The sequence below is a fragment of the Nomascus leucogenys genome, chromosome 15 (genome assembly GCF_006542625.1).
Source record: "Nomascus leucogenys isolate Asia chromosome 15, Asia_NLE_v1, whole genome shotgun sequence".
In the NCBI taxonomy this organism is placed as follows: domain Eukaryota; kingdom Metazoa; phylum Chordata; class Mammalia; order Primates; family Hylobatidae; genus Nomascus; species Nomascus leucogenys.
In genome coordinates, this window is record NC_044395.1 from 94,077,627 (window position 1) to 94,092,400 (window position 14,774).

Genomic DNA, 14,774 nt, shown 5'->3' on the forward strand with positions numbered 1-14,774 from the left:
ACCGCCGGGCCAACCCCGCCCTGAGGGCGGGCTGAGGTGCGGCTCCCTGGAGACCCCGCCCGCGAGCCGGGAGCCCCCGGCGCAGTGGGAGTTCAGCCCGCTTCCTTCGCGCTCCGCGTCAAATCTCTCCAGCTCTGTTCTCGCAACCCAGTTCGTAAACTTGCCCAGCCCGGGACCCTTTTGTTGCTAAATCTGCCTCGGTCTCCCCAACTCCTCCTGCGAAATTTTACACTCAGTATGCGGGAAGCCTCGCTCAAAATCTGACACTCCTCCACGCCCTTGGTCCCCAAATCCATTCCTTCTCTTTGTTTTCCAACCCGAGAACCCCTCGTTTTCCCCGCTCAGCCTTCCCCACCCCGCTTGTCCCCCGCACGCAGCAGGGCCGCTCAGAGACTTGTCCAATCAGCAGGAGCGGAGTTGAGAATCAGCCAGGGACGCCAGCTGAAGGCCCTTCTCCCAAATTAAGGAAATAGTTGTTGAGGGCTTAACTTCACGCCCCTCCCCGCCTTCCTAAGTAAAATGTGTACAGGGAGTGAGTCTGAGTCTCAGCCGCTGTCCCTTAATTTGGTTATCATGGCTATTTTCAGCCTATTAGGGCAATGCAAAGGGTACAGTGTGGATTTTTTCCAGCTTTAAAATTTATTTTGGCCAGGGTTTAGATCCCGCAGAGTTAAGTATCCCGCGTGTGAAGGGATGAACTGAGACTCCCAGAGGGCATAACTGATGGAGGCACGAAGATGTTTGCTCTTCAGCTTTGCCAAGGTGATATTAAAATGAGAGTGGGGGAAGTATAGTGGGTCCATACATCACTTGCCTGATTTCTTCTTTTCCATTGCTTTTCCAAAGGTAGTATGGTGTAAGGGGCTTTGGGGAATCCAGACAGACCTGGACTTCACACACCTGTCATTTATTCCACTACTAGTGAAATGCTGGCATAGTTATGCCTAAGTTTTCTGAGACTGTCGGTCATCTCTAAAACCACCCCTCCTCTGGTGAACTAAGGATGGTGATAATGCTTTATGTAAAGTGCCTGGCCAGATACTCAATAAATGTTAATTTTCCAAGCTTATACATGCATCAGTCCCTAAGTTCTCCAAACATTTCCATATTCTGGAGAAAGTTTCTCTCAATTATTTGGAAGAGTGGAAGTGATATGCCCCGCCCCCAAAAAATCCATTTCCTCCATTCTTCATACCATTAATGTCTTCTATTTATGGTTTTGCTTAATAGTTATAACCCCTGCCACCCAGCCGACAAAACAGAACAACAGCAACAAAAAACTCTGCCTACATCTCTGTGCTTCCAAATTGTTTATGCATATGCTTAGAAGAACATTTATTGAATTGGATTTCAAGTACTTGTTCTGTGTCTCTCTCGTCAAACTGTAAACTCTTATTCTGACTCATCTTTCTAATTCAGGGCTTAGGAAGGTATTCAAAAACTAGAAAGTTTAAATTCAGGTTGAATGGATGAATGAAGACAGAATAATCATTTCTGTTTACAAGGGAACCATACCTTTTTACATAGACAAATGCTTATAAAGGTATTTGATCCTGATTTATGTTTGTCTCCATTTTCTCCTTCAGATGGGCCACCTGTTTTAAATCCAAAAGCTGGTAGGAGTTTCAGGTACACACTGCATTTGCTTCTGCTGTCCTATTGCACTCGGACTTGGTGCAGCTATGGACCTAATGCAGAAGACAAGGAAAGTATGAAGCTACCAAACTGTCAGGGCCAGAACTAAGGTGAGGCAAGAAAGCTACTTGCTTGGGGCACAAATTTAAGAAGAGGTGCCAAAAAACTGAATAATCAAATAAATAACATTTTACTGCAATATTTTTTTAAAAAAAATAAAAATTAATGCAAAAAAACTCACAGTGAACAAAATACCAAACTCTTAAACAAAAACAGGATCCCACAGTGCCATATAAGCCATATTAGAGCCTGATGCAAAAAGAAAAAACTGCACACCGCTAAATACATGCTTTTTATGATTTTGTTTGTTTGTCTTTTGAAACAGGGTTTCTCTGCTGTTGCCCAGGCTGGAGTGCAGTGACATGCTTTCGGCTCACTACAACTTCTGCCTCCTGGGCTCAAGCGAATTTCCTACCTCAGCCTCCTGAGTAGCTGAGACTATAGCTACACCACAACACCCAGCTAATTTTTGTATTTTTAGTAGAGACAGGGTTTCACCATGTTGGTCAGGCTGGTCTCGAACTCCTGACCTCAAGTGACCCACCTGCCTCAGCCTCCCAAAGTGCTGGGATTACAGGCACTTTACACCGCGTCTGGCCAGGTGGAAGACTTGCTTCTCCCATGTGGCTGGGCTTACAGCTTCTGCCATGCGCCCTCAGCCCCTCTTTTCCAGGCTACTAAGCCCTGCCATTTCCTACCTTGCAAAGTGCCATCGGGTTGCCATCCCCTGCTGCACTAGCCCAGGCCCCTCTGGAGAGGTGGCTTTGGCTCAGGCTCCACTTTTCTCCCCAGCATGGAATGAGGCATGTGGTAGAGGTGGGGAGCAATGCAGGTAGGCAGGACCCAGGAGAGCCGTTCTTGAGCCAGGGCTTCCTATTGCCCTTCCCCCACCCCTGCCACCCTGCCCCCAATACTGGCTGGAAAAGGGATAGGTAGGAAGAGAGAGTCCAGAATTTGGCTATTCACATCCCCAGGGCCAAGCTTGAGGGCCAGGGTTTGGGCCTGGGTGGAAGAAACAGTCCCTCCAAGTTTGCTCATTGTTTTGGAAGCTGGTTTCTAAAGAGTTTCACTAAAATAGTATTTGCTTATCATTTTAATTTCTATGGTAGATCAGAAAGCAGAAGGTTCTAAGGCCAGGCGTGGTAGCTCACGCCTGTAATCCCAACATTTTGGGAGGACAAGGTAGGCAGATTGCTTGAGTCCAGGAGTTCCAGACCACACTGGAGAGACCCTGTCTCTACAGAAAAAAAAAAAAAAAAAAAAAAGCCAGGCATGGTGGTGCATGCCTGTAGTCCCAGCTACTCAGGAGGCTGAGGTGGGAGGATAGCTTGAGCTTAGGAGGTCGAGGCTGCAGTGAACCGTGATCATGCCACTGAACTCCAGCCTGGGCGACATAATGAGACCCTGTCTCTAAATAAATAAATAAATGATTTTTGAAAAGAAATCAGAAGGTTCTAACAGAAGGGTTCAGATGTAGAATTTTTTTTTTTTTTAAAAAGGTTTCTCCTTTTCTGAGGAGTAGAGAGGGACAATGCTTGAGAAAGACACAGTCTTACATGTTTCCTTTAGAACCCCAGTGGCATCTTATTTATGATGAGTAGCTCCTAGCAACAACACCCTACCTCTTGGTGATCACATCGTAGTTTCATCGGCTTTGAGGTTCCAACTGGCTGTTTAGGTAAATCCTTCAGACATTAATTCCTATCAAGTACAAGCATCTGGGCACAGGACTGTGAGAGATCAAGCTGAACACAGTGCCATACCTGCCCTTTAGAAAGTGACAGACACTCCCTAACAGTTTGGTTGGGGAGAGGCAAATTCAAATGGCCCGGGAGACTCATTTTCTCACCTGTTTTCATGGTTTAGCAACTTGCTGCCTCAGCAGATCTGAGTTAGCTTGGAGGCAGAACAGGATGCTCTAGAAGTTCCTACTAAATGGCAGCCTAGAGGTGCCCTGAATCTCTGGCTTCCACCTCAGCATTTGTAAAACAGAGTTTAAGATTCTTCTGTATTGAACTCTGCGAGATGAACCCAGCCTAGGCACATCTCTCAACGGGACAGGGAAGCTGGGGGCTGGGATGGATGGTGGGATGGGGAGAGGGGGTTGCTTACATGCTCTTCCTTCTCTGCTTGTATCCCCCTCCCCCGCCCAACTTGTATTTATACCACATGGCGTTGGTAGTGTGTGTCTGTAGCCCCTGAAAGGCAGTCGCACACATGAAGGTTAAACTCCACTTTACCTCCGTGGTAAGTGTTTTTGGAACTGCCCTTGTCCAACTGGGCCTTCCCAGGGCCAAAAGCATTCTCTCCTAGGGGGCCCTGTCACCCAAGCCCCAGTGTCAGCAATCCTGGTTGTGCTGAGGCAGCCCTCGCATTTGGGAGCCCAGAAGATAAAAGGGTGGGAGGATCATGGTGGGACTGCTGGGTACTAATTCCCCCAAACAAGTGTGACACCCAAAGAAAAACCCTGGGCCGCAAGACTGCCAGTGATTGGTAAAAAGGAGGCCCGCCCCTGTGGAGCCCAGGAATATTCAGGAGAATTACGCTTTATGGCTGAAAACAGGCAGAAGGATAAAATTGCCGGGATGAGTGGAGATTAGGGGATGCCACTGCTACTCAGAAAAGCAGCCAGGCTGATGGGGTGACACAAAAATCTGGAATGGATTTAGCTGCTCTTGTGCAGCAAAACCACAGACAAACTCATGGCTAACGGGAAGCCTGGACCGGATATAAGAGATTTATAGGCACAGTTCCAGCAGCTATACACACTAAGTTGTAGGACTTGGTTCCCAGCTTCTTCCTTAAGGGATACTTTAAATATTTCTGAATTTGCCAAACCAATGTCTGGTTTCTTTGTTTTTGTCTGTGACATGTCTCTTGCTTTTTTGCAGCCTGTATAATTGATAGGAACCTTCTGGGTGCATGGTGAGTGGATCTTCTGATAAGATACATTTAAAGCGTCCCCTGTTGGTGGCTTCTAATATGAGGGCTAAGGATGTAACCAAGAATGGCCTGTAATCCTGAAGCCTGCTAAGATTGCATCATTGAAACAATGCTTCCTACCAGGTGGAGAAAAAATGCAGTATTCTTATCCGAGATGTAATAGAGGCCAGAGTGCTGAACAACACCGTCCACCAGTTCGATAGCCCCATAGGGCTGGGAAAGCCACTAGTGTATGGAACCTTACTGTACCCTGTTGAGGCTTAAACATGTAAGTGGCCACTATTCTTGCAGTGTCTGATATCATGAGTGGCTGAACTAGAATTGTGCCATTAGTGATACTTGGCATGCAGGCTTGGATAGATTAATGCTGGGGTTTGTTTTTTGTTTTGTTTTGTTTTGTTTGTGTTTTTTTTAAGGACAAGGTTTGGCTCAGTTGTCTAGGCTGGTCTCCATCTCCTGGACTCAAGCGATCCTCGCACCCTGGCCTCCTGAGTAGCTAGAACTACAGGCTTGTGCCACCACATCCAGCTAATGCTTAAAAAAAAAAAAAAAAGAAAAAATACTCTTTATACCTTTTCTACCCTTCTCCATGCCCTAGGAGGCTGATCTTTAGGTACTCCTTCACCTGGGCTTCTTTGTTATCTGACTTCTAAAAGAGAAAGCCAGATAACAAAGAGAGAACAATGGGAGAGAAAAGTGACATTCAGGTATTTATGCATCTCCACCTCCTGGGATTTTGGTTGGGGCTGTGTTCCTCGGTGGAGACAGCTCCTGTCAGTGCCCTCTTTCCTACCTCTGGCTCACTCAGCTCTGATGATACTGTTCCCTCCCTCCAGCTGCTAGAACTGTGCCTCTTGCTTTTTCAGGGCTGGTAACAGCTTCCCCCCTCCCCCACCCCGTTACTAATCCCTGGGCACCTCACTGTCCCGCAATGGTTCCCTTATCCAGTTCATAACTCTGTTAGTATTGTCCCCACTGAATTCTGTTTAGTTATGTTCCTTTGAATGTTTTGTCTGTTTCTTGAGAGGACTCTGACTGATATCACTTGCCCTTATCCACCAAGGCAAGCAGTACTGTAACAAACTCCCCAGGAGTACATTGTACATTGTCAGAGAGCTGAACAAATGCTGACAAAATAAGAACTGCTGGTTGGGGCCAGACATTCCCCTCTCTCAATGACCTCACCACCGAATGTACTGCATGAACTCCATTGCATTCGAGCTTAGAAAAGCTGACCAAAGATGAATGGGCTTCCAAGGAAGAAGAAACAATTCGGCCACCCATCTGACCTTTTTGGGGGCTTCTTGTGCGACAGCCCAAAAAGACATTCTATCCTCTATTAAAGTCAAAGTTCTAATCTTGTGGCCACTAGCTGCTGTAGGGATGAATGCCTAACCTCTGATTGGCCTGTTTTGGAAACAATACCCTTTATACCTGGAAATTCCACAACAGGCTTTATATACCCAATAATTAACTATATTTGAGAAGGGGACACCTATGACAAGAAGCCTTGAAAGTGATCCAGGCATCAGTAAAGCAAACCTTGTCCTGGAGCCTCCTATCTTATTCAGATGGAATTACAGATATCAGTGATCAATCTCACAGTGATTGCAGGCTTTGGAAATGAGACTCCACCTTCTTACCAAGGACAAGCCTGCAAGCACTTTCTTCTGCTGCTGGGCCTGAAACTAGCCCCTTCTGGAAAAAGAGGACGTCACTGAAAGGAAAAATGATGGCTTTGCCACCTGACATTGTCACTTTGCATTGGGTCCTGTCTGAACTGAGATACCCAGAAAGTTCTGTAGCAATATGGAAATGGCACCTATAACCAAGGTTCAAGTCTGGTCCCCAATACCTTAGCCAACTTCAGGAACAACAGGTTGCTGCCCACCGATTAGACATGGAGAGACCCACCTACTGTTAAACCTAAGCTGTTGGCCTACTGGGGCCTCTTTGACAAGACTTGCATCTGACAAGAAGCATGGTTCACTGGTGAAATAGCTTGCCTCTGAGATGGGCAAATTCTGTGGAATACCAATGCCATAAATTGCTGAGGCTCACAACGCTTGCATGCTGAATAATTGGCCAAACTTCAGGTGCTATTCTTGGCTGTAGAGCATACTGCTCCCAGATTGGTGGAAATGAACCTTCACACAATATGTCAACTAGGATTCTCCAAAAACAAATGTGAAGATAGGATTAGATTCATGAGAGATATATTTGGGGGCTGGGCAGAGGGCAGGAAAGTCTTATAAAGGATAAAAGAGAGGGAGCAGGAGTAGGCAAGGAGTGCCTTCAGACCACGATGCAGGTCTGACACCTGTGAAAAGAGAAGATGAAAGAAAGAGGATTTGGCAGGGAGAGTCTCGGGTTGGACTGCAGCTCTGAGAATGTCTCAGACAGGCCAATGGAGAGTCCTCGAGCCAAAGCTGCCCATTAGAAAGTCCAGAGACACACAAAATTGGCCTGCACTAATCCCCTGCCATGATCAGCCATTGGCTAGGAGCAGCCCAGGGGAAGTATGGTTTTGATGCAAAAGCATGGTGAGCCGCAGACTGGCATTGTCTGTCAACTATGCTACCTGCAGCAGGAGATCTGAGTGGCATATTCCCATGGCCACCACACACAGAAACATCAGTAATAGCCTAGCTAGTCAGGCCATGGGCCACCTAAAGACTGAATTAATAAAGGCACATGTTAATTATGTGCCTTTGGGACATAATTATGGGATCCCCCCATTGAAAAGATTATAAGTAACAAAATCTAGAGGAAAACAGCCGCCTGAAAAGACTGATCAAGCATATAAGGGGATCATGTCTACCTACCACAGCCCATTGAATCTATGCTCTAACTCACCACAGTAATGGAACCACCCAAAAGACCAGGGATACCCAACCAGGAATTCTTTCATCAACACACATAGTAGCCATTGTTACTGAAGAAGCTCATACTCTTGGCCAACTGTGCCAGTCTGTCCATCGGTGACCTGATGACATCTATAAGCCTAGTGGGTTTAGCTGTTTGGGGCTACAAGTTACACAGCACCATACTACCTTCTGCCTTGGCCAAACAACTAGGCACCCAGGACTTGAGGACCAGGCAGAGGAGAGTATAATCAGGAAGAGGACACTCTCTCCTCACACTCTTTTTTTGGAATAGCACACAGTTGAGAGTATCCAAATACTTTAGGGGAACAGAAACCATGCTAGGTATTTCAAAAGAGATTTAATACAAGGAATTGTTACACATATATGGGAAGGTTGAAAGAGCAAAGGATGAATGCTGAGCTAATCCAGAAATCAAGACAGTGCTATGGTCTGACTGTTTGTGTCCTTCCAAACTGCATATGTTGAAATCCTAACCCCCAAAGTGATGGTTTTGGGAGATGGCACCTTGGACAGGTGATTAGGTCATTAACAGGATTAGTGCCCTTATAAAAGGAACTCCAGAAAGCTGCCTTGCCTCTTCTACTATGTGAGGGCACAGCTAGAAGGTACTATCTATGAACCAGGAGGTGGGCCCTCAGCAGACACTGAATCTGCTTGGCGCCTTGATCTTGGACTTCCCAGCCTCCAGAATTGTGAGAAACAAATTTCTGTTGTTTATAAGCTATCCAGTCTACAGTATTTTGTTACAGCATCCCGAACAAAGACAGACTGCCAGAAATAGTTACCACCATAGGGCTGTGGAAGCAAAGGGGAAAAGATCTTTGGTTATAGAATCTCAGGGCTAAAAAAAGGAGCCACCACTGGCTGGTGCTCCATGGGCTCCCTGAGGGCCTAATGCTCTGATCTCTCAAGAGGGGTCCCACGAAGTTGGCATTGAGATCTCTGAAAGAGGACATCTCACAGCTGGTGCTTGTATCTCATGGCAGGTAACACACAGCAGATGCTCAAAACCTTGAAGGTAGGGTTGCCAGATTTAGCGCACACACACACACACACACACACACAGAGGCACACACAGGCATACACACCACCACTGACATCAGCATTACCAACAACAACAAAAAACAAGGGAAATAACTGAACTAAAATGGAAAAAAAAACCCAAAAAAGTTAAATTTGAATTATTTCAAATTGCCTATGCATATGTACATTGAAATAAAATAAGAATACCACATAAAATGTGATAAAAATCATTATTTATCTGAAATGCTGAAATAAGAAGCACATTAATTACCTACCTCTTTCTTTAATTATACTTCCCTGATGATTTGGCTCTCCTTAAGTTTTCTTAGTTTTGCAGAATTTGCTTATAAAATTCCTTGCATTTACTGTCTATATTTCATTTACATTGTAACAGTTTATACAGTTTTCACAGCCAACTTATTCTTTTGCCCACTGAACATTCATTATTGAGAAAACATGCTCGATATAGCATTATGAGCTGGTATACCGAATATCTGCTGGCTGTCACTGACTGGCTGAATTTCACAAGCTATCAGTGATTTACTGACTTTTAGATGTGTGGTTATTAGAGTGAGTCTGTCACTGGTTGATTTTTCAGACCATAAGTGATCTTTAATTAATGGTGGTTCCTTGTTCATGACTTGGGACTTGGACCAAATAATCATCTTTTCCTTTCTTTCCTTTTTTTTTTTTTTTTTTTTTTTGGGACGAAGTCTCTCTCTGTTGCCTAGACTGGAGTGCAGTGGTTCAATCTCGAGGCTCACTGCAAACTCCGCCTCCCGAGTTCAAGGGATTCTCCTGCTTCAGCCTCCTGAGTAGACAAGATTACAGGCACTCGCCATGATGCCTGGCAAATTTTTGTGTTTTTAGTAGAGATGAGGTTTCACCATGCTGGCCAGGCTGGTCTCAAACTCCTGGCCTCAGATGATCCACCTCCCTCGGCCTCCCAAAGTGCTGGGATTACAGACACGAGCCACTGCGCCCTGCCTCATCTTTTCCTTTCTTGGATGTGAAAAATCAGTACTTTTTCCTCTGAATCCCCACTTTTGGTCTACCCTCAGCCAAATCTGCAGTAGAGACCATATGGACTTTATTTGCGGAGGTATGGGTTTTAGTTATGTTGCATTTAGGTCACTTAAGATTTAACTACTATGGCAGAAAAGTAGCTCTAACTGGCAATATTTTGTTGTTTACTGAAAGATATGAATAGAGGGCATTTAGGGCATCCTGACAAAGTCAACACAGGATACAGGACACAATCAGTAAATACAGGACATGTCCCATGAAGAGAGGACCTACTTGAAGAGGGTGCCTCTTGTTTGCTACTTGGACCTTTGACATGGGACAACCTCACACCTAATGCTTTGGTTACTGAAAGGGGACTCTGGGGCTGGGGTTCAGAGTGCCTGAGGATCTTCAGAGGAAGGCCTGCAGAAGCTGAAAAACAGCAAGAGAATCCTCCTCACTCCCTGCTTTCCATTCTCCTATGAGTACCTCCCAGTATCTAAAAGAAACTCAGCTTGTTAAAGTATCAGGGAAATGTAGCTTTCAGCCTTCCAGACCCCACATCACTGAGATTATACAAGGGTAGGCCCAAGCTTAGACACAAGAAATCATTAATTAACACAAGCAACAATACCCTCCTCCCATTTAGACTTCAGGGAATGGATGGAGAGTTCTCATAGATCGAGGACACCTTGATGAACATGGACACTGACTTTGCTTTGGATAGCTCCCATGGTGCCTTATTCCTTATATCACTCATTTTTTTTTTTTTTTTGCCAAAAAGAAAAAGACAGCTTTATTCAATAAATGGTGTATGGAAAACTGAATTTTGGCAAACAGAAAAATAAAATTGGATCCTTATTTCAACACTATGTACCAAAGTCAATTCAAAATGGATTAAAAACGTAAAGATTCCTGTATTAGTTTGCTCAGGAAAATTGTCAACGAGAAAAAGAAAGGGGGTGGGGGAGGGAGAGAGAGAGAGAGAGAAGAAAAGAAAAGAAAAGAAAAGAAAAGAAAGACTTAAACATAAGACTGAGAACCCTAAAACTACTTGAAGAAAACATAGGGGGGTCAGATCACAGCTGAAAGAAGGAAGGAAGGAAGGAAAGAAAGAAAGAAAGAGAAAGAAAACGTAGGAGAAACATACAAGACATTGGTGTGGGTAATGATATTTTGGATTTGATCCCAAAAGCATGGACAACAAAATTAAATATAGACAAATGGTATTACATCAAACTAAAAAGCTTCTTAGTTCATGATGTGTAGCCAAAACAAACTAAAAAGCTTCTGCACAGCAAAGGAAACAATCACCAGAGTAAAGACACAACCTATGGAAAGGGAGAAAATATTTGCAAGCCAGACGTCTGACAAGGGGTTAATATGCAATACATATAAGGAACTCAAACAACTCAATAGCAGTGAAACAAACAAACAAAAAAGCAATTAAGGCCTGCTTTCTGCTGACCAAGTCTTCTTCCTTACCCCTCCCTAATAAGAAGGAAGAAAAAAGGCAATTAAAAGAATGGGTAACTCCTCCTTAGTATAGTGGTAAAATTTAAACATTAAAAAAGTTTTGGGGCCAGCTCAGTGGCTCACACCTGTAATCCCAGCACTTTTGAAGGCCAAGGTGGGCAGATCGCCTGAGCCCAGGGGTTAGAGACCAGTCTGGGCAACATGGCAAAACAATCTCTACAAAAAAAAAAAAAATTAGCTGGGCTTCAGCCATGTTTGTGTCACTGCACTTGAGCATGGGTGACAGAGTGAGACCCTGTCTCAAAAAAAAAAAAAAAAAAGCTTTAAGTTGTAAAAATGGGTAAGATCGAAAGAGAAGGAAAGAAAAAAATGTGTAAGGAAACTCAATAGACATTTCTAATGATGTTTTTAAAGCCATGAACCCATTTTGGCACAAAGGCTTTATCATATGCAGTCATTTACACAATTTTTTTGTAAAGCCATCAGGTATAAAAGTGAATTTTCTCACCTGAGTACATGACAAGAAAATGCTGAAATCAATATATAGATCAAATCATCTGTACTGGCACTGTTAATCTAGAAGAAGGTGGTTGCATAGAGAATAACAAGAATTTAGATCAGCTTATTGAAGTGGGAAAAGAAAAAAAAGAGCTTCAGAGGTAGGCTTTGCCTCTTAAAAAAATTAAAAATGTAAGTCACTGTCAGTGTTGTGCTTGGGAGTTAGCAGCCAAAAACAAACAAACAAAAAAAAAGAAGTCATCGTCTGTGAAAAGAAAAGAAAAAAAGAAAAAAGAAAAAGACTTTGCATCCATTGAAGTATGCAGAAAAAGAAAACAATTTTTAAAATAAAATAAAGTGGGTATAGTTGGGAGCTTAGCAATGGACATACAGAATGGAGTAATAGACACTAGAGGCTCCAAAAGGTGGGCGGATGGCAGGGGGATGAGGGATGAAATCTCACCTATTGGGTACCATGTTCACTGTTCTGGTGATGAGGATGCTACACAATATACTTCACCACTATGCAATATATCAGAGCAACAAAACTGCACTTGTACTCCTAAATCCATAAAAATAAAAAATTATCTTGGCTGACACCTCTTTAAAAAATAATAAGACAAAAAAATAAAAATTTTAAAAGAGAATAGTAAGAGCAGAGCAAGGACATTTAGTCTATACTTTCAAATGGGCTTGATCATTTGAAACAATAAAGTTGTTCATTGAATCTTCACAAAGTATTATAAAAAAGTTGTTCATTGGCAGAATTTCCCAACAAGTTAGTAGAGATTACATGCTCTTTGCTAAAAGCAACAATAAAGTTTTTTTTTTCCTCTTTAGTATTTGCTTTAAGAGAAAAATCCTAAATTTCTTCAGAGGAGGGAAAAAAGAGAGAGAGGGAGAAATCCTTAAGACTTGTAGGGATTTTTGATTTCAGTAAACCATGAAATATGAGAGTATATTTAGCAATCATGGTGATTTAGCGCATGGTAATTGGCATATGTATAAGTATAATTTGCATTCCAGTTATTTAAACTGAGATATTCTTGATCAGGTTGAACACATTGTGAGTAGTAGATGTCTTTCCCCAGGAAATAGGATGGAGAGAGTCTTTGGAGAATGGCCTCACTGAAATGGTAAGTCAGCTTCCTCCAGATTTTGGTAATTTCCCCACTTCTTCTGTAATTTCTCAGTGCCCTGGCCATTTTCTGGTAAGTCATGGTCTTCCTGTTGCCTTTTGTTTTCCCCCAGAGCTCGGCAAGTTTGTCTTTGTTTTTTGATACAAACTGAAAGATGCCTTTGGTTATATCTACCCACTGAAAACAAGATACCATCTCTGGATTACACAGGGATTTGTGAAGGTATTCAAACAGTCGGAGCTTCTTCCTGCCTTTTCCCCCCTTTTGCTGGAGAACAGTGGGTTGTACCAGCTGGTTTTCAGTTATGTTCTGCAGAGATTGATGAATATTTCCTTCAAAATAGAAGTCCACAGCACTGTTAATTACCGTTCTCCAATTATAGACAGGCTCCTCTGTAGGCAACACTCCATAGCAGCTGGAATTTCCTTTGACATGAGGATGATGGTTGATTAAAGCCAGGTAATTTTTGTAATCTGGCAAGTACTGAAGATCTCCAGTTGAATGTTGCCTCAGAACCTCAAAAGCATCCTCAAATGCTTGACCCAGCTTGTCTTGTTCAACACATGTCATATTTCATTAATAAATTGATAATTCTGTTCCTTAGCAATTGTTGCGGGAAGACACTTCAACCCTTTATAGAGATGTTTCATTAATATCAGAATGGTAAATTCAACGGTAGGCTATCATGAAAATAAAAAATTATTTTCCAGTGCAATGGCTCTGTCCATCAGTGTCCAAAGCAGCATCCATTTGTACATGGTGGAAATAACCTTCCCGTCCCCTGAAACACATGTCTGCCTCTCCTATATCACTCAGTTTTTAAAGTGGGCTTTGTGAAACAGTGGAAGTTATCAGTGGTTAACCCACAGTTTATGTGTCTTACAATGCAATCAAGGCTTTCTTTATAATAAATGTACCTTGAATCTTTCCGTTACCACCCCCCTTCATCTTATTTCCTTTTATTCAGGCTATCAGAATAGCTTCTTAATTACTCTCTTTCAATTACAGGCTGACATTTGTCTATTTGTTAAAAAATGTACATGTCATATACACCATGGAATACTATGCACCCATAAAAAGGAATGAGATCACGTCCTTTGCAGGGACATGGATGAAGCTGGAAACCATCATCCTCAACAAACACAGGAACAGAAAACCAAAAACTGCATGTTCTCACTTGTAGGTGGGAGTTGAATGATGAGAATACATGGACACAAGGAGGGGAACATCACACACCAGGGCCTGTTGCGGGGTGGGGGCGAGGGGAGGGAGAGCATTAGGACAAATAGCTAATGTATGCAGGGCTTAAAACCTAGATGATGGGTTGATAGGTGTGGCAAACCCACCATGGCACACGTATACCTATGTAACAAACCTGCATGTTGTGCACTTTTATCCTAGAACTTAAAGTAAAAGAAAAAGAAAAAGAAAAAAAATGCATGTCTATAATATTAATCTTCCTAAAGCAATGCTTTCATCATGTCAGTCCCTTGCTTTCAAAAAAATCTGTTATAGCATTTTGTTGATCACAGAGTATTACCAAACCTCCTTACTTAGCAGTTTAGGCCTTCTGGAAACTTCTGTTTCTTCAACAAACACTTCTTTTTATTACACAAATAATTCATAGTAATATATAAAGAAAAAATACTGTGCCTTCCCCAAGTCCCATGAAATCTTAGTTGTGTGTTTTCCTCATGTAAACATAGACATATAAGAAATGTACAATGTGGCTGGGCATGGCAGCTCACACCTGTAATCCCAGCACTTTGGGATGCCACAGCGGGTGGATCACCTGAGGTCAAGAGTTCGAGACCAGCCTAGTCAATATGGCGAAACCCCATCTCTACTAAAAATACAAAAATTAGCTGGGCATGGTGGCAGGCGCCTGTAATCCTAACTACTCAGGAGGCTGAGGTGGGAGAATTGCTTGAACCCGGGAGGCGGAAGTTGCAGAGAACCGAGATGGCACCACTGCACTCCAGCCTGGGTGACAGAGGCAGAATCTGTGTCAAAAAAAAAAAAGGCCGGGTGCGGTGGCTCACGCTTGTAATCCCAGCACTTTGGGAGGCCGAGGCGGGTGGATCACGAGGTCAGGAGATCGAGGCCA

The 14,774-nt window shown here is 43.3% G+C and overlaps 1 protein-coding gene and 1 long non-coding RNA gene across 2 annotated transcripts; one reads left to right on the top strand and one right to left on the bottom strand.

The window, feature by feature from the left end:
• The first annotated feature begins 97 nt into the window (after window positions 1-97).
• On the top strand, window positions 98-5,184 carry LOC100581633. The gene is made up of 4 exons (XR_120911.4): window positions 98-150; window positions 653-762; window positions 847-1,745; window positions 4,587-5,184. It is a non-coding gene; the product is annotated as an uncharacterized LOC100581633 (long non-coding RNA).
• A 7,306-nt stretch (window positions 5,185-12,490) lies between these two features.
• LOC100581858 (transcription factor Spi-C) lies at window positions 12,491-13,237 on the bottom strand. Its single transcript, XM_012504005.1, has one exon. The coding sequence runs from the start codon at window positions 13,235-13,237 to the stop codon at window positions 12,491-12,493; it is 747 nt and encodes a 248-aa protein (XP_012359459.1).
• Between the last annotated feature and the right edge of the window lie 1,537 nt (window positions 13,238-14,774).

What these genes read in the sequence shown, in the direction of transcription:
- LOC100581858 (XM_012504005.1), bottom strand. Translation starts at nt 13,237, where the DNA reads ATGACATGTGTTGAACAAGACAAGCTGGGTCAAGCATTTGAGGATGCT.